We start from the raw sequence: 21,306 nt of genomic DNA, 5'->3' as shown, positions 1-21,306 counted from the left end.
ATTATCTCATAATCCAGAGAATAAGCACGCGCACTTTAGAAAATAATTTTTTGATTGTTTAATTTACTCTAATTGTGTTAAGGTTGACGTGTACAGCTTTGGTGTTCTACTCTGTGAGATGTGCATTGGGATACTGCCTGATCGAGAAAGGCGCGTGGAACAAGTCGCCATGGTGACTGACCGCGTGTTTCGAACTCTTATTTGTCGATGTCTTCAACAAGATGCTGAAGCGAGACCCAGTATGGAAGAGATCATCAGTGATCTTGAAAACATAGTGTAAGATAGGTTTGATACAATTTGATCTTCTAACATTTTAGTCAAATGTGCTTGCTTGTAAATAGCACTGTCAATAAGTAGAGCGTCCACAGTGACTGGCTGATCTTTGGACAAACAAAGTGCAGCTTATCTTAAATCAAATGATTACTCTTCAGTGATTTCAGTTTCTCAAATCTGACGTGTTCCCTTATGCCTACAGCGTATTTTGTAGTTACACCTTTGTTCTGTACTAGATTTCTTCATTCGAGTGTCATTATATACCTTCATCGCTCTGAATCATAACAGTAAAATTTGAAAAGTCTGGTTTTTCATCAGTGTAAGTATTGCCAACAATAGATAACAATTCCCACGGACGCCTAACATATTTTTACTGGATGATTATGTAATGTAGTTCCATACAGCTGTAGGCTGCTATCGCAATTTAATCTTAGTTAACGCCGAATGTGATGTTATGTCTATGCCGGCGTAGAAAGGTCGCGACAAATGAAAATCGTCGGGATTATAAAGTAACTAACCACTAGAACGCACTTTCTACTGGTTTACCGACGTAGTAACCCATCAGGGACTTTAGGAGAACGCGAGGAAAGTTTCTAAATCGCAGTCCAAGGGAGAGTGATTCACAGACTTTTCTCGTGTTCTCACAACATCGTAGTTAACTCAATTAGGTTGTTATGCCGGGAAACAGATAGAAAGTGCGATACATTGCTCGCATATAATAGAGTTAAACTGTGACATTTATCTCTCGGTTACTGATGTAATAAATGATAGGTTTTTGATTAATTAGGGTGCTCGTAGTATCTCAAACATTTTATAAAATGTATTTTCCTTCATTCAGTTGTCGTGCCTGTATTGATTTACGAAAATTCTTGAGAAATTCGGTTGCGCTAGGACTCTTTAGACGCCACACTTTGAGCGGATGTTTCATGAAAGCATAGTCTGACTAGTAGGCTTTACCTAAATGACTGGAGTAAGAAAAGGTGCGCAGGTACAGGAAAATGCGCGCTCAAGTACTGACTACAAGTGGTTAGTGGTCGCGTCATCAAAAACGGATTATGACGGAGGCGAAAGTAGGCATATTGTTGCCGTTCCATGACCATTCAAAGACTTTCAGGACTTTTCAGCAAAGAAAAAAAGAGAGTAATCTTTATTTAAAAATAGGTAATTTACAGAAAACACAAGTAATTGTTAATTACGCAATGAGCTCGGCATTAGAATTAAAACTGTTCCAAACTCTGAATTCCTTGCAAGCTAGACGAGAAGAATAGCGTAGCTGTTGATGATGTAGGCACTTCATCCAGCCCTTCAGAGGTTGCTAACTTATTTAACCGTTACTTTACATCAGTATTCAACGAAAGTTCAACCCCTCGACAACGCACCTGTACCAGTGACCCACCAAAGTTAACAGACCTGAGCTTAACTGCAGAAGAAGTTAAAGATATTCTACATTCCTTGGATCAAAGGCCACTGGCCCTGATGGAATACCTGCAAAACTACTCAAAGAAACTGCTGACGTCATTGCACCTTCACTTTGCTTGTTATTTAATCGATCTCTCAGCTCTGACACCATACCAAAGGAATGGAAACTGGCCAACATAGTCCCTGTTTTCAAAAAAGGCGATCGTCAATAAGTAGAGAATTATCGACCAATATCTCTGCTACTCATAGTTTCTAAAGTATTGGAAAGATGTATTCTGAATAACATTCAAACTCATCTATACAACCACGTGGGTAAACATCAACACGGCTTCTTAACAGGAAAATCTTGTACCACCAACCTCATCGAAACATTGGATCGTATTGGCCGCCTGCTTGATAGAGGAAGTCAGATTGACGTCATCTATCTGGACATGTCAAAGGCCTTTGACAAAGTGAACCACGCCCAACTCTTGTCTAATATTCGTATCTCTGGTTTTGGAGGAAAACTATACGAATGGTTCCAGTCGTACCTCACAGGTCGTCTTCAACGCGTTACTGTTCTTGGCGCCACATCTGATGCATACCTGTTACATCAGGAGTCCCCCAGGGGTCCATCTTGGGACCTGCTCTGTTTTTGCTCTACGTAAACGACCTTCTGAACATGGTCTCTGAGAGCGAAACTGCAATGTTCGCGGATGACATTAAATTGTACAAAGAAATAAGATCTGCTGATGATGAAATTGTTCTCCAGATGGACTTAAATAATATTGGATCTTGGTACACAGAATCCGGCCGGGCTTAGAATTTAATGAGACGAAAAGCCACCACCAGTCCATCACACGTAAAATCAAGCCACTGAATACTGCCTACGATATGAATGGAGCTATGTTGGAGAAAACAAGTCACGAACGCGATCTTGGTGTCTGGGTCTCCACTGACCTAACATGGAATTGCCAAGTCTTAGAGCAATGCTCACGCGCAAACAAGCTTCTTGGGTTTGCTAAGCGAAACACGCGTCACATACAAAGTACCAGTGTAAGAAGATCAATCTATCTAACCATCGTTAGACCTCATCTGGGCTATGCTACACAAGTTTGGGCACCACAATCTATTTATCTTATCTCAAATCTAGAGAAGATACAGAGAAGGGCTACAAAATACATCTTGAAATTACCATTCTCGTGCTCTCAGAGTTATGAAGAACTAAAAACTCTTTCCTTACTACCTATTAGCTACTGGCATGAATACTTAGATATGTTACTGTTTTTTAAGATTACCCATGGTTTGGTGGATATAGACCCCGCAATTGTTCCTACTCCTCGTTCTACAAGACACGCACGATCGTCGGCCAATACAACTGTTACTAAATACTTTGTACCTAAATACAAGACCTCAACCTTTCAACGGTCATTTATTGTACGAACAATAAGAATCTGGAACACATTGTCTGACGAGCTTAACTTAAGTATGAACAATGTGAGTGACCTTAAACGTGTTTTGATGTGTTGTTATTCGACCGCACTTCGAGAGATCTATGACATTGACAATCCCAGGACTTATAAAACTATTTGTACAAAATGCAATTCATGTCGCAGCCTGAAAACAACACTAACTCTATGTTGCTCTTAATTATTAATTATTGATATGATCATTTTACAATTTTAATACTTTTGGAACCACAGTAACTGGCTATCGCTGTTTTGGTTGCCTTCCCGTTATTGTTATTGCTATTTTATTTTATCCGGCTGTGTTATAGGTTATATGTATTGTTGGCAAAGCTAATAAAATAAAAATAAGATATTAGGGCGAGGACTCTTTGTACTGTGAATGTAGAAACACTGGTTTTGATTCTCAATAAGGTGCAAAATGAGTCTGATTATCATTTATAGCTTTTCCATTTTTATGTACAGTATTGTTTTGTTTTGTTTCTTGATATCATCGACAAGCCGGTGTAGCAGGAGTTTTTCTCAGTGCAATACAGAACGCATTGACGTGTTAGATAGCCAAGGTAGCTCCTCATCCCAACTTATAAGAAACATCAGCGACAAGTCGAGCGTCAACTGTAACTCGTGTCCTCACTATTCTATCGAAAACCGTTTCTTCGTTTAATGCAGAGCTCTTCGATCAGACGATCTCTAGCTCCCATTTTATTTAATTTTAATCCTCAGTAATTCTGGTTTGTTGGAAGTGTTCGTATTACTAAGTGTTTCTCAAGTGGGTGTGTCTGATCGCCACGAACATCTTTCATTAGTAGTTTAGCTGAGTCACCATAAGTTCGTTGCCCAAGGTGAATCAGGTATAAATAAAGAATAGTTATTTTATGTCAAGACGCATGGTCAGCGGTGAGCGACCGAGATGGACGTCTGAAATTAAGCTTCGCTGTCTTTGCTCAAATAAACAGCTTAATCACTTTGTACATATAAATTTTTGATAACGGAAGACCCATGGTTTGTATTGTCTTATTTTTATGAATTTATTTAATTAATTTAATTATTTTATATATTTGTGCATTTATTTATCTGCTCTTTTTCTTTTCTTTTCATTCTTATACTTAAGCTGTAATGATCTTTTCATTTGTAATTTGCTTTAGACTCTTAACAAGTTGTTGTCACTGCCCGCCGCGACTAGCCTGTGCTACTTGCGGGCAGTGTCAATTATGTAAGGTTTTTCTTTTTCTTTATTTTTCTTGAGTAATTTTTAATCATTGTAACCCCCCACCCTAATGCGAAATAAATTGTTGTTGTTGTTGTTGTTGTTGTAGCATTTCTATGTTTACTCAGGCGCTCATATGGTAGAATTTAGTCGTTTTTATACAGGTTTAGAGTTATTTGTTGTGGAAACATCAGATACACGTACAATTTCACATGTCGTCTTAAGTCGCCTTAAATCGCCTAAAGTCGCAATGTTTATTTTGCTAATTTTGCTTAAGTCGCCTTAAATCACCCAAAGTCGCCCACAGTTACGGCAACCTATAGCCCCAGAGTAGGCCCCCGGTAGAAGAGGAAGTTGGCTGCACTATTCTGGCCGCGTACACTCTGCGGCAACCAGTACAAAAATTCTTCATACAATTTCAAACACTATACTCTGAACATGTAATTAGAATTAGGAACATCATCATCTATGGACTATAACCAGATTATAGTTATTGCTAAACTGTTTGCACTTGCCAATGATTTGAAAGGCAGAGATTTAAAAACTAACTAACCAGCGTTTATCTTCATGATATAACATGAGATTATTAACAAGAGTCGCAAAACAGTCATCAGTTGAGAGAATTAGGAACATGTCAATCTCAGACATTGAGGGGAAAGAACCAATGTCTCAAATAAGGACCCATCAGAGCTATATGTAGTCAAAAATAAAAGTTAAACACTGTAATTCTTGGAGAACATAATTGTGTGTTGTAGAATGTAATAATTGTTAGTGACAGTTATCAAAGAGGAGATTTAGATTGCAACAGAAACCAGTTTCCCATTGAGATCCATGCAAGCAATATTGCCACTGTTGTCTATTGCCAGAATTTCCAATGAGCCATCTTGATTCACATCTGACACAATGACCTGGAAAGCAACAACAGAAAAGCATGTGATCATCTTATAAATGATACAAGCATTTGCAAAAACGTTAACACCAGAAAAACATGATCCTGATGAATGATGAGACCCGATGGCTTTATGGGAAATGTTCATGCTGATACATAATCAGTGATTCACTTTTCTCACCGTTCATGAAAAACTTTTGATGCGATAATCCTTTTTTCCCAAGAGAAACTGGATAGCTTTCATCATTCACCAAGTGCTGTGGTGGTTATCATATAGATGTGTACTCAGAAAACCGTAGGGCCTCATCGTTCATTACATTTACGCTTTTTTGAGCTTCAACGATTTTGCAATTGAGTGTATATTTCAATAAGGATACTTAAGTGCTCAACTTAAATTGTCCAAATCTATATACTTGTACAGAACTAAAAGTTTGCAGTCTGAGCTTAAAATGTGCTTCTGAGCGAACAATTAAGTAGACTCAATTTTTTTCTTACTTGGCTAGGTAGGCTGTCCATGGTAGTCAGGGACAAAGGTTCATGACTAGCTTTAAGAAACGCCTGGGGAATTTGACGGATTCTTTATCGTAAAACAAATAGAGGAGCTTTGACTGTGCTCTGTCCTGTTGTAAAGCAGTTAAGATGCAGCCAGAGCACTCAAGAGGTGGGGAGAAACAGTAGACTTCTTCTCGTGTTACTCTTTACGCTTCTTTCGTACTCCAGCTGCTTTTGCGTGCATCACAACAGAGCAGAGCACAGTCGGGCAAGGCTTCTCTATTTGTTAAGTAAAGGTTCATTGTCGTAAACAAAATTATAGGTTGTCTCTGTACCTCGGTATCTATCGGATGTAAAATCCAAACCTTGCTAAAGGTTACATTAAAATTTTCCTAATATCGTGAAGCGACATAAGGTTGTAAAGGAGGCCCCGCTTAGACGGCTCTAAAAGGACTAAATGAAGCCGGAACGGCGGAATGACGGGATGGAAAATAACCCTACATTTATTAAGACGGAATGGCGAATAAACCACCCCAAATCCAGGACATTGTAAATAGTTATGATCCCTTGCCAAATCCTAAGGGACGGAAGAACAGGAAAGCACCTCAATTCCTAAAATATGGAACAGCAGACATGTTGGAAGAGCATCACTAATTCCTTGAACAGGGAAAGGCAGAAGAGGGGAAAAAAACCCTAAATCTTAAAGTACACGATAGCGAAAAGCACCCCAAATCCTAAAAGGAACATCGGAAAGGCACACCAGATCCTAAAACACGAACATCAAAAGAGCGGAAAAAACCCTACAGAACAGTGAAAAGCACCCCCAATTCTAAAAACATGGAAGAGCTGCAGAGTACCTCAAATCCTATAACAGGGATCAGCAACTGACAAGCATTCCAAATCCCAAAACAAGAAAAGGTGGACATACACCCCAAATCCTAAAAGACAGAACTTTGGGAGCAAATGCTAAGGTTAAAATCGCTACAAATATTAATCTGTAAAAGGACGATTTTTGACACAAAGTACATCTCTTCTCATCCAAAAGTAAGGGCCGCACAAGGAAAACATCGGCCTCGAGTCTCTTTTATTCAGACTGTAAGCAGTGTTTAATACAAAAGAGGCTAACTGGATATATTCTTCGAATGAGGTCTCGAGGAGGCGTAGTTTATTCATGCAGATGGGGAAATAACAAAAATAATAAGTGAGGGAGTAAACCGGGGTAATAACACTCGTAATAGAAGAAGAAAAAAAAACCATAAAAGTAAATCAGAGAAAATTGGAAATTTAATTTTGTTAACGAAATGAAGTTTTGAAAACTAAGTTTCTTTTTATTTCTAGCATTATTACTGGTTTGTGTATTGTCAACTTTACTTGACAAACTAGAGAGCAAACATCTTGTGCTGGTTACAAAATAAATTTTATTGTCCTTAACAATATCAACTGAAAATTTTATCTTTAACCATATTGTATATCGCAATAAATATCAAGAAGGGAACTTTTTTTCGTCTCCGACAACATAATATTGATTTCGAGGGGATTAACTTAATTTTATCAAAAGAGTTCCATACAACCTCTTACAATTTACCGACCCAAAGTCTTAGATAGTTAAATAAATTTCTAACATATCTTTAATAAATTTTGAAGGCTATTTTACTGAAGTCAATCTGAAACCAAAGTTACTTCGCTATTCCAAGTCAAACCAATCTGTTACATTATGGATTCAAGTGTGGTCAGCCCATATCTCTGAGGTGCTCCTGACGACGCGACATCTTTGCCCTGCACCTTTGAGTTCACAAGATATTCTTTGCCCATTTTCTGCTGACACCATCTCAGTAAATTGTCAATATTTGGTGTGTGAAGGCCCACAATTTCTGCAATACCCCGGATGACAACCAAACCATAAGGTACATCCTCTGTCAAGTAACGGCAGGTGAAATCAGGCCTCAATTTACCATCTCTGTCCTTCTTGACTGGATGTTGGATCGTTTGGTAGGCAGCATTGGTCTGTATGGCTGTTTTAAGAGTGCTCCTGTCTACGATATCGTCGCCATAACGACGCAAGTGCCACATGTGAATGTGCACAACCTTCAATAAAATCATAAGCTTGACATTGCACATCCTTTGAAATACACGCTAGGTGCGTTTGTTAAAGACATGCCAAAAATTAGAGAATATAGACACGGACATCAATAACTAAGAGATAAACATTTTTAGGACAGCCTCAAAACAGTTTATATCCTGCTATCAAGGAAAATAACATCAAGAATAAAGTGATTTAGTCTCCCGGCTGCAAGTCTTAAGGATCGACGATGCACTTCTTTCGCAGAGTTTTGTACAGATCTTCTCCTGCCTGTAATGCACACGTCTATACTAAACTTTACCTGTTCATGAACAACTGGCCTCGGTTTGCTTCACTGGCAGCCAGGTGGGTGCGTATGTTGGTCAGGGATGAGTTTTAGTACCTATATTTATGGCCAGAACTCCCGTACCGAAGACCTTTTGGCCAGGATTCTAGATCGCTCAGGTTACCATCGACAAGTCAGATGTATTCTGAACATGTTTCAAGATGTTTTTATCCTTTATGTCTCTTCTTTCGCCAATGAAACGAGCTAAAGTATGATTTGAACAACGCCGTGGACATGCACTATATATATAGAACTTCTAACCTTTGACATTTCTTCTCTAGTCTTTATTTCCACTGCTTCTTTTATCTTCACAATCTCTTCTGAAACGCTGGAAAGAAAGGTGGCAGCTACCTCGGTCAAGCCACAATAGAACAAAGGCGGCTCATCCAATGTATCTCCGTCCCAATCCTTCCACTGGCCGTACATTATTGAGGTGTGCAGGTAGGCATTGACACTCATTAACTGAACGCCCAACATATGACCTGAGACATCCAATACTGGGAGCGGTCCCAGGAGGTACTGTAGATTGGAAACTGGGTCCTTCTTTGGCTTCTCACTTCCTCGCTGGGTTGAAAGACATGAAAATGTGATTTAAAAGTTGTTCATCGTTATGTTTAAAAGTGTATGGGTCAAAAGCATCAAAAATGGTTTGCGCTACAAAGACAAGCTAATTAATTTTGTATCCATATTTCATATTTGATATGGTAATTTTTAAGTATAATTATATGCAATATTGTTTTTGCTACGTGGACACCCCTGTCATTCCACAATGCCCTCTAACATGACTAATTGACACCTCAAACAGAGAAGATTACATCGATACTGGCATGAAGGAAAACAGTTTTTCTTTAGACACTGTACTCCAACTTTTTATGCCTGATGGGCAACTAGTGCGTTTTTCGTCTTGGGAATATCTTTTCAACTGTCTGCCATTACCTGACAATGTTGTCTTAAGAGAACTATTGTTGAATCAGAAGAGAGGATGACTTTAAAGGCTACCGCGTTAAAATTTTAAATTCGTGAACCAGCTAAGTTAGAGAGCAGCACAAGGTGTTTTTTCTGATGTCCCTGGAGGGTGACTTACCTTGTGACAGTAACCTCAAACCAATATTGTCCTTCATTACCAGAGAATGTTGTTTTGAGGTTGCGGTGAACAAAATAGAAACATCAGCCAACGTGCGCTAGTTTCAAGAGAAACCACGGAAAGCTATATATCACTGTACGGATTATGAAGTATATCTCATGAAAAAAACCAACACAACGACAAAACTAACGGTATTTGTTTGATGAATTACCAGCCTTCGCTTTACCGAGGACATTCAAACAACTGGACTGTATCACTGCACAATACTAGGCTAAAAGAGCTGTAAGGCTTTCTTGATATTCTCCTTGGTTCTTGAGAGAATCAATTTTAAAGTTGGACAATAGAAAATATTTCGGTTGTTGTCACGCGTAGGGAGGTCACAGGAAAAATATTTCGAATTTCGTAAAAAGCCTTACACGCTTTTGTGTATTAATATCTAAAAAATGATCTGGCCAATTTTCATCAAAATCGAACAAAACTGCATACTCTATGAATTATTTATTAAAGTAAAAGTTATTCGCGTAAAAACAAATCTCGAGTTTTCGGCTCCCTACGATGCGGTCATGCCGCCAACAAATAAACATCTTCCTTCGATTTCTTTAACCCGGACTTTCTCTTAGACTTACTACAAAGTGACTTCTCCTATCGACCGTTTCATGAAGAATTTGATATCTCGATGTTGTAAGAAATATGACAAATTCACTTCTTTTGTGCGGTGCAACACGCGATGTAAAAGAAATATGCAAATCGAGATCCTGGACGACGTCCGCGAAAACAGGTCAACACTCTTGGGGCTCTACACCGACTTTTCTACTTAGTAGCCAAGTGGCTCGTGAGATCTTTGATATTACGACAATTTCAGTTTGTTTACTAGCCAAACTGGCTAGTGGAAATGGAAAACGACTGGCCAAAATTGAATTTCTACTAGTCTGCGGTTAGTTGGCTACCGTTGGCGTTGAGCCCTGACTGCTTGCACTCTTTGGTTCCAGCTACCCGAAAACAGTTTTCAGCCTTATTAAACTTAGCTGATTTCTCTCACTAGAGAGCAAAAAGTGTTTATATATTGACCAGAATTGTATTGAGTCAGAAGGGAAAATGACTTCAAAGACTATCATGTTAACATTTTAAATTTATAAACCAAACTAATTTAGAGAGCAGCAGGAGGTTTTTCCCTTGCTATTGTTAGAAGTGAATTCTCGTTCTGCACATAAAGCAGTTCTCTTCTCAAATTGACTTATTAAGTTGGGAAGTCTTTTACGTCAGTTTCTCTCTCCACCAAGTGCTCTCAGTGCAAACCCACGAGAGCATGATCTGGTAATGATGGACAGTTTTACAAAGGAAATCACTGCTGGTATGGTCAGTTCATAAGCAAAATAAAAGCAGAATTGAATGAATTGAAGGAAAATTATTTTCCTTCACAGGAGTAGGTGTACTTTAGACATAACACGACTCTTCACAAAATAATACCGTTCTAGGAATGACAGATTTAGAGTCCACCAGAGGTCATCAACGGTAAGTATCAAAACGCACCTTAATGGCTCCAGAAAGAATTTTCTTGGTGCCAAGAACTTCGCACTTCACACCAAACTCTGTGGTGCGGCATATCCAGGGTGACGACTCAAAATTTAGGATCGTACACTGCTGCGCAGCCTCATCCAGTGCATAATGGACTTGAAACTCAAACCCAGGTCCACCAGGAAAACCAATCAAGGTCATTCCAGGGTTGATGTAAGGTTTAAGGGCAATCAGATAATCTTCATGGGCAAACGCAGGCAAGACAAAGACTACGAAATCAATATCTCGCAGGGCTTCATCTGGGTTCTTTGTTATAGACGCCGGTTTAGATTTGATAAACGTTGGCTCCTGTCCCTTGTGATGCACCTTAATTTCAAGATCCTGGGTCTGCATTGCAGAGCTCCAACGCTCTGCTTCATCTTGATATAAAGTAAGCACACGAACTTCAGTTTCCTTCTGAGAGGACGCTATGCCAGCAAATGCGTGCGCATCACTCCCTCCACCACAAATCAATAACTTTATGGTCTTACCACGACTACCCTGCAAATGATGTAAATTGCTTTTAAGCCATTTAACCATTCTTAAAATTATATATCATAAATACATATCAAATTTCGGGGGAAGGAGACACTTCTTATTAAATCTTACAAGTGTCGAAAAGCGCTTATCGTTGACAGCTTAACTGTCACATAAAAAGCGCGAGAGAGTTCAAAACTACCCCAATAGCATTAACATCGAGGTTGACCGTTTGGTAGGCATACATAGTTTTCAAAAATGCTTCAATTTATCAATAAAACGGTAAACAACGTTTCACTGATACATACGTATAATCTTGCTCCTAAATCTGATAAAGCTCCACCAACAGATGCACCAGCTGCTCCAATAGCAGCATTCCCTGCCAGTCCTATGCCAGCAGCCCCTGCACTCTGTAGAACCGAAAAAACACCCCCTGTAAATCCTCCGTAAATTGCAGACTGCGCAGCCGCCGCCATAGAGCCAGCAGCAACACCTCCAGCAGTAAAACCAGCAGCACCAAGGACCACAGGAGCAGCTACCACTGCTGCAGCACCAGTTACTACAGCACCACCTGTGACTGCAGCTACACGGCCCCAGTTGACACCATCTGAAAAAGAAGATCAAACTGCACGAACCATATTTGGGGAATAAAGGAATTGTGGTTTGTGTGTTTTTGTATATGCAGAAAATTAAGATACGGTGGGAACATGCTAACGAGAAAAACAAGAATAAATCATTTGAATGAAAAGCGTTCGCTGTTACCGTAGGAATTAAGAGTGCCGATTTGCAAGACAGATTTTTTTTCTAGAGTTTTTCGGGTTTCCAAACTGCCTAAATGTAGGTAAAACGTTCATGTTGGGTCCATAAGACGTCCCATATATTACATGTCCCATAATACTAAGTATTACAGGCTTCATGTATGGCCTAGATATGTCCTACTTAACCATGTTCTACCACGTTAAGCCCCATCAACCACAAGTTAGCCATGTTCTACCACGTTAACCCTCATCTACCCTAAGTTAGCCATGTTCTATCACCTTAACCCTCATCTACCCTAAGTTAGCCATGTTCTACCACGTTAACCCTCTTCTACCCTAAGTTAGCCATATTATTCCCAATTAACCCAATTAACCCACATCTACCTTTAACAGCAACATGATAACATGTCAAACCCACATATATAGAGTGTACAAAATTTATCTAAATTACATCACTGTCAGTTTCTTAATGCATAAATAGAGGATATAACTTGGCCACGCAAAAATATAAAATTTCTATACGACTGTTAAAAAATATGCATTTATGAACTTTAAACCAAAAAAGCCGTTTAAACCATCTATTCAACATACACATACACATACTAGTTTATATATATGTATATAATGTATGTTGTGTCATTTCCACAAGCTAACTCAAAACTTTCTTTAACATTATTTTGTTAAGCGTACGCTGTTTAACAGAAAGAAATTGCCAAAATCACAGAAATGTGCTAGAGAGTGAAACAAGAAGAGTCAGATTACATGTTATTGTAATGATTAACTAGAATACAATTTATTACATATTTATCTCGCGCAAGAACAAAACGTGTGCGGAGTGGACTTACAAAGTTCGTAACTTTGAGAAGTTGCAAATAGCAGCAAACGATAGTCAAAACAAAGGAAAAATTAAACAACCCTCTTGGGTTTATTGTGCTAAAAACACAGTTAGCTTTCTTTCCCAGCTTTCAAAATAAACAAGTCATTCTTGATTCTTATTAAGTCGTTATCTTCTTGCTATATAATAAATCGTTTAATGACCAACCTGGTTCGGTCAAGATGGCTGGATATTAGCCTTATTCTTCAAAGAAAATAATAATAATAACTCTGCCAATATCCAGGCACCTTGACCTCATGCTTGGTCAATAATGCTTATGTACAGCTGAGGGTGAAGCAGTGAAGGGTAAAAGTGTACAGTGCAATATTAAAATTCAAGGTGTTTTGTTTTAATAGAAAAATGATACAAATGGCAAACCAACGGATGAACATAAGCACTGTCAGTTTTTAAACCCCCAATTTATGATCAAGTTAAAAAAAATCTTTAATTATTCTGTTTCAACATCCCCAGTCACTAGCATCTAAACATTCCCAAGTACTCAAGGACAGAATGAGGGACAACTAAATGGGTTTATTCAATTATTTCAAATTAATCCTTTCATGAGAAATGAAGTATTTCAAAGCTTTGTCAGTTTAGTTTAACAGTATCTTTCATTCACCTGTTCCTTGAAGTTTCATGGATATGTCTTCTGGTTCGTCATTGGAATCAGAGCTAACAGACGGAGGGAGAGGAAAAATGCCTAAAAGTAAACATGTACAGGGAGAGATTAGCATCCACTGACTACTCTACAGATTTAGCCAGGTGCCTAACAGCAAAGGTATGCATAGAGAGATTAGCATTCAGTCAGCAACAGGCATACCAATGTGAAGATCAAGATAGATAGATACTTACCTGTAGTCTTTGTTCAAAAATGCAAAAATTTACAGCTAAAATGCTTGTAGGTTTGTTTGTGCTAAAACTTTAAAGTCTAAAATGCTACAAAAAAAAACTATGTAGTAAATATATACAGTAACAAATTAATCTTTTTGATCACATGATCTCATTTTATTAGTAAATTCAATTCTCTTTACTTTCCACCATACAATTTCCTTAATGTTACATGTAGTTTGGACAATTTGGTATTAGATCAACTAAAAATTCCCCAGTTAACATTTTCTTTATTCTCATCACTTGTCGGCTGTGGATATCTATTCTATGAAATTGTGAGGAAAAAAAAATGTGTCCAAATTCTGTAATGTCAGGAAAATTCAACAAATGTATCATACACTTGAGTGTCTTTTTGGATCATTACAAGACCAGTTTCACATGAATTAATTGAAATAAAAACACTATTTCACAGTGCCATGATACAGACAAATGAAAACTTCCAAATGAAAGGTGTAACAAGACAAAACAAATTTGGACAGAATTTTGTTTAAGAGACAACACTTTACAATAGTTGAAAGCATTTAACTGCATTCTCAGTTAATTGATTCCGTCATAAAAGAGTACATGTAAGTAAAGCTGATGGAATTTCCCATTCACCTTTTATAGTTTCTTGCAGTTCTTCTCCTTCTTTTTCATCACCAATGGAGGACATTTCAAGAATGGGTGAAGTACCTTGGAGGGAGTGTGCACAGAGTAATTATAATTAAAGCATCCTTCAAATCAATTTAAAAGTTGACAACAAAGGATAAATAAATATTATACACAGAGCAAATAAATAAATAAAGAAATATTATACACAGAGCAATTTCCAATATACATGTATTGTTAGCATCACATCGATTAAAGATGAAAAAAGAGGTATTAATGAATAGTGTTTCATCATCTCTTGCACTGTTTCATCCTTGCCTTACCACCCCCAATATTGATGGACAGAGAAAGGAAAAAATCGATTTTTTTAATGAGCTTTAAATTGAGTTGTGTTTACTTTTCCCTTTCTCTGACTCCACAACCTCTGTGTTCTGTTTCCATCTTTCTAATTGTGCTTCATCTTCAGTATTTATGAAGTATGACTGAGCTGACAAAGCATCTAGAAAAAAGTATAAAAGAAAACAAATTATATGAGTTTACCCTTCCCCAAAACTGCATTTTCAATTTTACAATTGTTACACAGGTCTTATTATTCTGGGGCAGATAACCCCCATTCATAATAAAGTTTATCAACCGAAACTATGGCTGACTGATCTTATTTGCTTGTTGATTCTTATCATATTAATTCTAATATATAGATTTAGCTACGCCTAAAAGAGGAGCTCACATCTTTTTTCAGCATGTCCTGTCAACAAAACTAAAGCTCTAACTATGAATAAAGTGTGTGTTAATATCAATGGATTTTCATTCACAACTTTTCCGTGTCTCTGTAGTGCACGCACTGTGCTGAAATGCCCGCAGGACAAGACTTAAGCCATGGTGTTGGCCGCACATGCTAAAAGTAGTAACTTGTATAGATGCCTGTAGAGTCACAAGTCCAAATTTTTTCGGCTTGATGGGTTACTACTACTTTTTTGTAATATTTATGGACTATTGCGAGGATGAGCCTGCACAGCTCTCGGCTACGTATGCTTAATGTACCATCCACTAAATCCATCTTGAACCCAGATTCTCCTCAGTTTTGTACAAGTGTAGCGCATGTGTTATGCTCAAGTGTCTGCTGGACAAGACTAAAGCCATGGCATTGGTGTGCCTTTGGTACAGTTGACTGCACATGCTAAAAGTAGCAGCTTGTACAGACACCCGTATGGTCATAAGCCCAAAATTTTTTTGGCTTGATGGGTTACTACTACTACTTTGTATAACTATGGGGCTTTGCTGCGTGTGCTGCGAGCTCCGCTATGAATAATTCAACATAAAATTAACACCACCAAAAGGAAGAAAAGCACTATTTCAAGCAATAATTAAGAGCATCAGGTTTTTTCTTTTAACACAAACATAAAGACAAACAAATAAGGATATGAAGAAAAGTACAACCAAGTCATAGCAAAAGTTCAGATACTGACTAACATCTTGCCAACAAATCACTTCTTGCAGGACTTAGACAGTCAGCACAGAAACTTTTTTTATTAGATGACATGAACTGTGTTGATAGAAACTAGACCAATATCTTCATATTGCAACATGATGAAAGAGAGATACTTCTTCAAATAGGTTTTGAGAGGATCTGGTCTTGTACAGTACTAACCTCTGCATCCAACTCTCTCAAAGTACACTTTACATGTATTGTACTCTTCTTTGTCCAATGTTGTTTTCAACTTCATCTCTACCAGGTTCAGTTCCTTCAAGATCTTTTCGGTGACAAAACAATTTTGAATCACTTCGCCAAGATGACCAGATGAATAATCTTTCCACAATTCATCCAAGATCTGGAGAGATTCACACTTCACTGTTATCACCAAACTTCCTGAACGGAAACCTTTCATGATGAGTTGCATTTTTTCTAAGTATTCCATGAACTTGTTGCGCTCATCACTACACTGGGGTGGTGTCGTTTCAAGATAGTTAAGAACAATTAAACTAAAAGCTCTCTCTTTGAGAGCTTGGATATCTTCTTTTCCTGTATGAGATGCACCTCCCATTGAAGTTGATTTAGCAGATGCTCTCTGGTCATCAGCCCTTTGACATGCCACAGGCTCTGATATTGAAGTTGTGGACTGATTAATGGATTCAGTTGGTTTCAGGTCTTCCACCTCAGTAATAATATTTACCTCATCATCTGCTGATTTGTAACAAGTAAAAATTATAATGATCGCCTAATTCAACATTTAGTGTACCACATCAAGTTGCTAAATGTACTAACTATCCGATTGCCAAGATCCCTACTAAAAATGGAAATTATATAGGTATATATTAATTTGGATATATCAACAAAGTTGAAATGGTAAATTGGCCACCGTAACGATTACAAAAGCTGACGTTTCGAGCGTTAGCCCTTCGTAGGAGCGAATAGAGGAATTGTGGGTTGTACGTGCTTTTAAAGGTGGAAAATGGAGCTACATTATTGGTGGGAACATGGCAACGAGAAAAATAAGAATAAGAATTGTTTTTCTTGTTGCCATGTTCCCACCAATAACTTAGCTCCATTTTCCACCTTTAAAAGCCCGCACAACCCACAATTCCTCTATTCGCTCCGACGAAAGGCTAACGCTCAAAACGTCAGCTTTTGCAATCATTATGGTGGCCAATTTACCATTTCAACTTCGTTGATATATCCAAATTATTTCATTACCCCCACTAACGTAGCCCCAAACAGTTTCTTTCGAAACTATCAGTCTTTATTCATTTATATAGGTATATGTTTGCTGAAGTGAAAATTGGGAGTAAACATGTTAAATTTCCTAGTTTTGCTTATTTTTCAGAGTTTCAGTGATCCTAAAGTAAACAAAACTTTTATTGTAAGATTATACAGTTATGTTCTGGTTAAGAATTCAGTAAAACAGTGGTTCTCAGAAAAAAAACCCACTATTAATCATTTTTGTATGCCATCAAGGTCTTCTATATTTTCTAATCATGCCATTTCACTACCAAGCCATTTACAAAGATCAGTTTTCTTGAAGAATGCTTGCTTTGTTTATATATTCAACCTGGCCTACGAAGGGAGATGCAATTGCTTACTTGTACATTCTTAACCTTTTTAACCCATTTAGCTTTGCTTTTAGCCTCACTTCAAGCAGCCTTATCATAGAATTCAAAATATCAAAGCTTAGCAACTGCTGCTGCTCAAAATTAATAATGATGCTCTCCCAGTGGAATATCGTCACTTGACAACACCATCTGGGTAGTCAGTACATGTAATTCTACATTACAATTGTGCTCTATTTGAGGATATCAACTTCAGTGAACAATAATCAAGAATGATTCAATACCAATGGAAAAAGGAATACATTTCAAACCAAGGAAATTTTGTCCTGTACTCTCCTCAACACATATTTAGCTTAATAGATATTCTTGTTAATGACTTTTAAATGCTGAAATCACACACAGTATGCTTGGAATGACTGTAGCAAAGAAAACCAAGATGAAAATATGGCAATGCCCCTTCAAACCTCCCTAAGGCCTTGCGAGTCCCATCGTTGAAACCCCTCCATTGACTTCATGTTAGCCTGGCCTAAATCACTTTAAGCTGAGCACTAGATGATTCTAGAGAGAATATTTAGCCTTGGGAAATTAAAATGAAATAAAAAAATCATAAGTAGCTCAGTTGCACCCATGGGGAATGGTTCATATCTGCAATTAGGATGGAAAAAAATTTTAGGAATTAGAATTTTAGGAATTAAAATTTTAGAGTGTAGTGATTGTAGGAGAAATATAACTGCTGGCTGATCCATATCAAGACATTTCCACAAATAACTCGTGAAACCTGCACAATTTACCAGTACAAATATGTACCTTTTTGCAGAAAACTCCTGTATTTACACTAGGATAAAATAACATCACATGCACCTGAGATTTGTGAGGGAAAAAAAAAAACAGGCAATGAACCTACCAGGTGCCTTTTGCATTAGTCTCTCAAGCATTCCTTTAAATTTCTCACATTCTGTTCTCCAAGAAAAAGCCTTCCTGTAGTTCTCCCGAAACTTCAGGGCATTGGCTTCCCTCACTTCTGCGCTTTCCTCAGAGATCGCTCTAATCCTTCGTGCCCATTCATCTGCATCTTCATCTGATCCAACAATGACAGCTTTTCCGCCTTTTACTTTTTGCAAAGCCTCAGCTATGCCAGATTCATCAGACACAAGTATAGGAACGCCAGCAGAAATGGCTTCGACCGACACTAACCCAAATCCCTCGGTGCGGGATGGCAGAGCAACCAAGTCTGACTGGCAGAACATCATCTTAAGTTCCTCTTGTTTACTGCAATATCCACGGATGGTAAGTTGGTTGCGGTTGATGCAAGTATTGTCAAGAAACCATTGCTCAACTTTTCGATGTTCACCAGGAGATGAGCCAACAAATGTCAGCTGAAAGTTCTTACCAAGAGAACCTATAGCATTTGCGACAATATCGTATCCTTTGAGGGAAAGATCCTCCAGGGTAGCTCGGCCGAACATAAACAAGTTAAACTTCTTAACCACTGATCTGTCTACAGCTAACTTTGATTCATTGGAAAAATTTCCAAAGATCCCAGGAGTAATAATCTCCACCTTCACATTAAGGAGACTTCTGGAGTACTTCTCTTGTAGACGGGAGCCAACGGCGACAACTGCATCCGCTGCTCTACACAACTCAATCTCCATCTTGTGCTTCTCCTCGTTCTCTTCGATCGTATCTGTTGCAGCCGTGGTTGTGTTCTTATATTTCCCGAGGTCCTCACAAAAGACGTGGACGAATTGAATCCATTTACAGCTTGTAGCTCGTTGAATATGGTACGCTGGAGTTCCAAGTTTTCTGCCGTGACCGATGACAACATGTGGATGCTGAAGCTCGGGAGGTGGAACTTTTAACCAATCCAAGTAATCACGCGATCCGGGAACAGCCTCAGCGGTGATCAAATTGACACCATGTTGTTTGGCATCTTCTCTGTCTCGATCATCGCTTTGCGAAACGTAGCAGTGGATTTTCATACTACCAGTTGTCGTTTCTGCCAAGTTCATAGCAAATTCTCGATTGAAAGTTGATAATCCACCCTTGGACGATTTCCACTCGTCACAGAGGAACATGACATCAATAAGCCTCTGTTCTTTCTTCACCTCTTCGCTGCTTGCCGCAGTGGACACGCTTGAACACGCCATCGTTATGATTGCTCTGCTTTCACTCCACTACATTTCAAAATCAAAGGACATTCAGGTCCGACTCCATCGTGCGCAAGTGATGTAAGTTTCAGTTTCAATGTAAGTTTCAGTTTCAATGTAAGTTTCAGTTTCAATGTAAGCGCTCAGCCAGGCCAGGACCCAGGCCAGTGGAAAGACGACTTGCACAGCGGCTTGATAGAGACTCATGTATGCGGCCGCTCATGTCACTTCGTATCCGGGTAACACATCGGACTTACTTCTCTCTCTGACCTTCTCTGAGATTCCTACTGGATAGATTCCTGTAAGTTCTTTGATGTTCAACCAACCTGGTTAGTGCACAGTTCTATTCATTTTCGGTTACGATGTCTGTATAAGTAGATATAGTTTTGCTATGGACTTCAAAGCCCCAGTATACCATGAAACAAAGGCTGCCATATCGATGCTATTGTAATATTAATTGGCAGGAGATGATGGATTAGAACACCAAAAAATACCAAAAAAGTTTGTTGTTCAATAGGTTGAGTTGGAATGAGGCAAAAAAATAACATAGACCAAAAAAATCTGGTGGGACTTAATAACCGGTGTCCCCTTGCTTACTCTATTATAAAATATAGTTTTAATTGATGTTGAAAGAGTTATTAGTTTTCGTTAAACAAATTAACCCCCACACTTTTGTCGGCAGACTAAAGCAATTTATTGGATCATTTAGATATTATATTCATTATTGATTACTTAAGTCGCATGCGGTCATCTCGGTTACAGTTTTACTGAATAATGAGTCACTCGCACCACTTAAACTTGTTTAAAATTTGAAAATTGGGAAAAGAAGCCTCAAGTAGCGCTTCCAAAGAAGTTAAAAAAAAAAAGAAAAAACAAAAAACTTCAAAGTTTCCTTGCTTTTACTGAATGGAAGAGAAGATAAAAGTAATAAGGAGGCCCTCTTACTGGGATAATTTCAATATATCAACAAAGTTGAAATGGTAAATTGGCCATTATAAAAAGGCGATTATAAAAGCTAACGTTTCGAGCGTTAGCCCTTCGTCGGAAGAATTGTGGATTGTGTGTGCTTTTAAAGGCAGAAAATGGAGCTACGTGATTGGTGGGAACATGGCAACGAGAAAAACACGAATAAATTAGTGGAATGGAAAGCGTTCGTTGATACCTGTGGGATTTAGACTGCCGGTTTGAAAGATGAGCTTTTGTTCAAGAGTTTTACGGCTCTCTATGGTACCGAAGTGTAAGGAAAGACCGCAGATTGCCATATGTTGTTTAGAATGACTAGGTAAATGGAAATGTCGGAGCAACTTCAGAATACCCGTCCACATCATTTATATATCTAGCGACTGGTTTCGATGTGTCCTTGTCATTCCTCTCCACGTCGCGAAGGTGTTCTCGGAATCAGTCACCTCAGTCTTCTGCCTGTTTCGGCGATGTAAATCTTTTTGCAATAAGTGCAAGTTATGCAATAGATTACATTGGCGGAGGTGCACGTAAAGTGATCGGTGATCTTAATGGATCGTTTGGGTCTCGATATTTCCTCAGTGTTGTGAGTGAAAGGACATGTTTTGCATCGTGCACGAGCGCATTTAAAAGTGCCTGGTTGGCCATTAGTCTGAAAAAACTTCTGACCAAAAAGTTGCCTATGTTTTTGTCGCGTTTGAATGAGATGAGCGGAGGCTGCGAAAAGATAGTGCTTGTCTCTGGATCGTTTTGAAGTAATTTAAAGCTTTTAAAAATAATGAAAGAATGTTTAGAAATACA

At 38.4% G+C, this 21,306-nt stretch overlaps 1 protein-coding gene across 2 annotated transcripts; it reads right to left on the bottom strand.

Moving 5' to 3' along the window:
- Nucleotides 1-6,991: 6,991 nt before the first annotated feature.
- On the bottom strand, nucleotides 6,992-19,689 carry LOC111338068 (uncharacterized). Of its 2 annotated transcripts, none has more exons than XM_022944473.2 (9): nucleotides 18,303-19,689; nucleotides 16,002-16,535; nucleotides 14,751-14,852; nucleotides 14,363-14,437; nucleotides 13,497-13,577; nucleotides 11,554-11,852; nucleotides 10,745-11,269; nucleotides 8,392-8,694; nucleotides 6,992-7,810 (listed from the first exon to the last, which is right to left on the bottom strand). In XM_022944473.2, exons 1-9 carry the CDS (start codon nucleotides 19,543-19,545, stop codon nucleotides 7,433-7,435), a joined length of 3,540 nt encoding a protein of 1,179 aa, XP_022800208.2. In that variant the 5' UTR covers nucleotides 19,546-19,689; the 3' UTR covers nucleotides 6,992-7,432. The 2 variants fall into 2 exon arrangements, with proteins under 2 accessions (XP_022800208.2, XP_088619354.1); XM_088763228.1 differs by having other exon boundaries at nucleotides 16,002-16,532.
- Between the last annotated feature and the right edge of the window lie 1,617 nt (nucleotides 19,690-21,306).

This window comes from Stylophora pistillata, chromosome 6, assembly GCF_964205215.1.
Source record: "Stylophora pistillata chromosome 6, jaStyPist1.2, whole genome shotgun sequence".
Classification (NCBI taxonomy): domain Eukaryota; kingdom Metazoa; phylum Cnidaria; class Anthozoa; order Scleractinia; family Pocilloporidae; genus Stylophora; species Stylophora pistillata.
The sequence above is the reverse complement of the archived record's forward strand: the minus strand, read 5'-3'. Positions and strand labels throughout refer to the sequence as shown.

Coding starts and splice junctions, on each gene's coding strand:
- LOC111338068 (XM_022944473.2), bottom strand. CDS start 19,545: ATGGCGTGTTCAAGCGTGTCCACTGCGGCAAGCAGCGAAGAGGTGAAG. Junction 16,536..18,302: donor ACTAATGCAAAAGGCACCTG/GTAGGTTCATTG, acceptor GTTACAAATCAG/CAGATGATGAGGTAAATATT. Junction 8,695..10,744: donor TTCTTTCTGGAGCCATTAAG/GTGCGTTTTGAT, acceptor CTTTCAACCCAG/CGAGGAAGTGAGAAGCCAAA.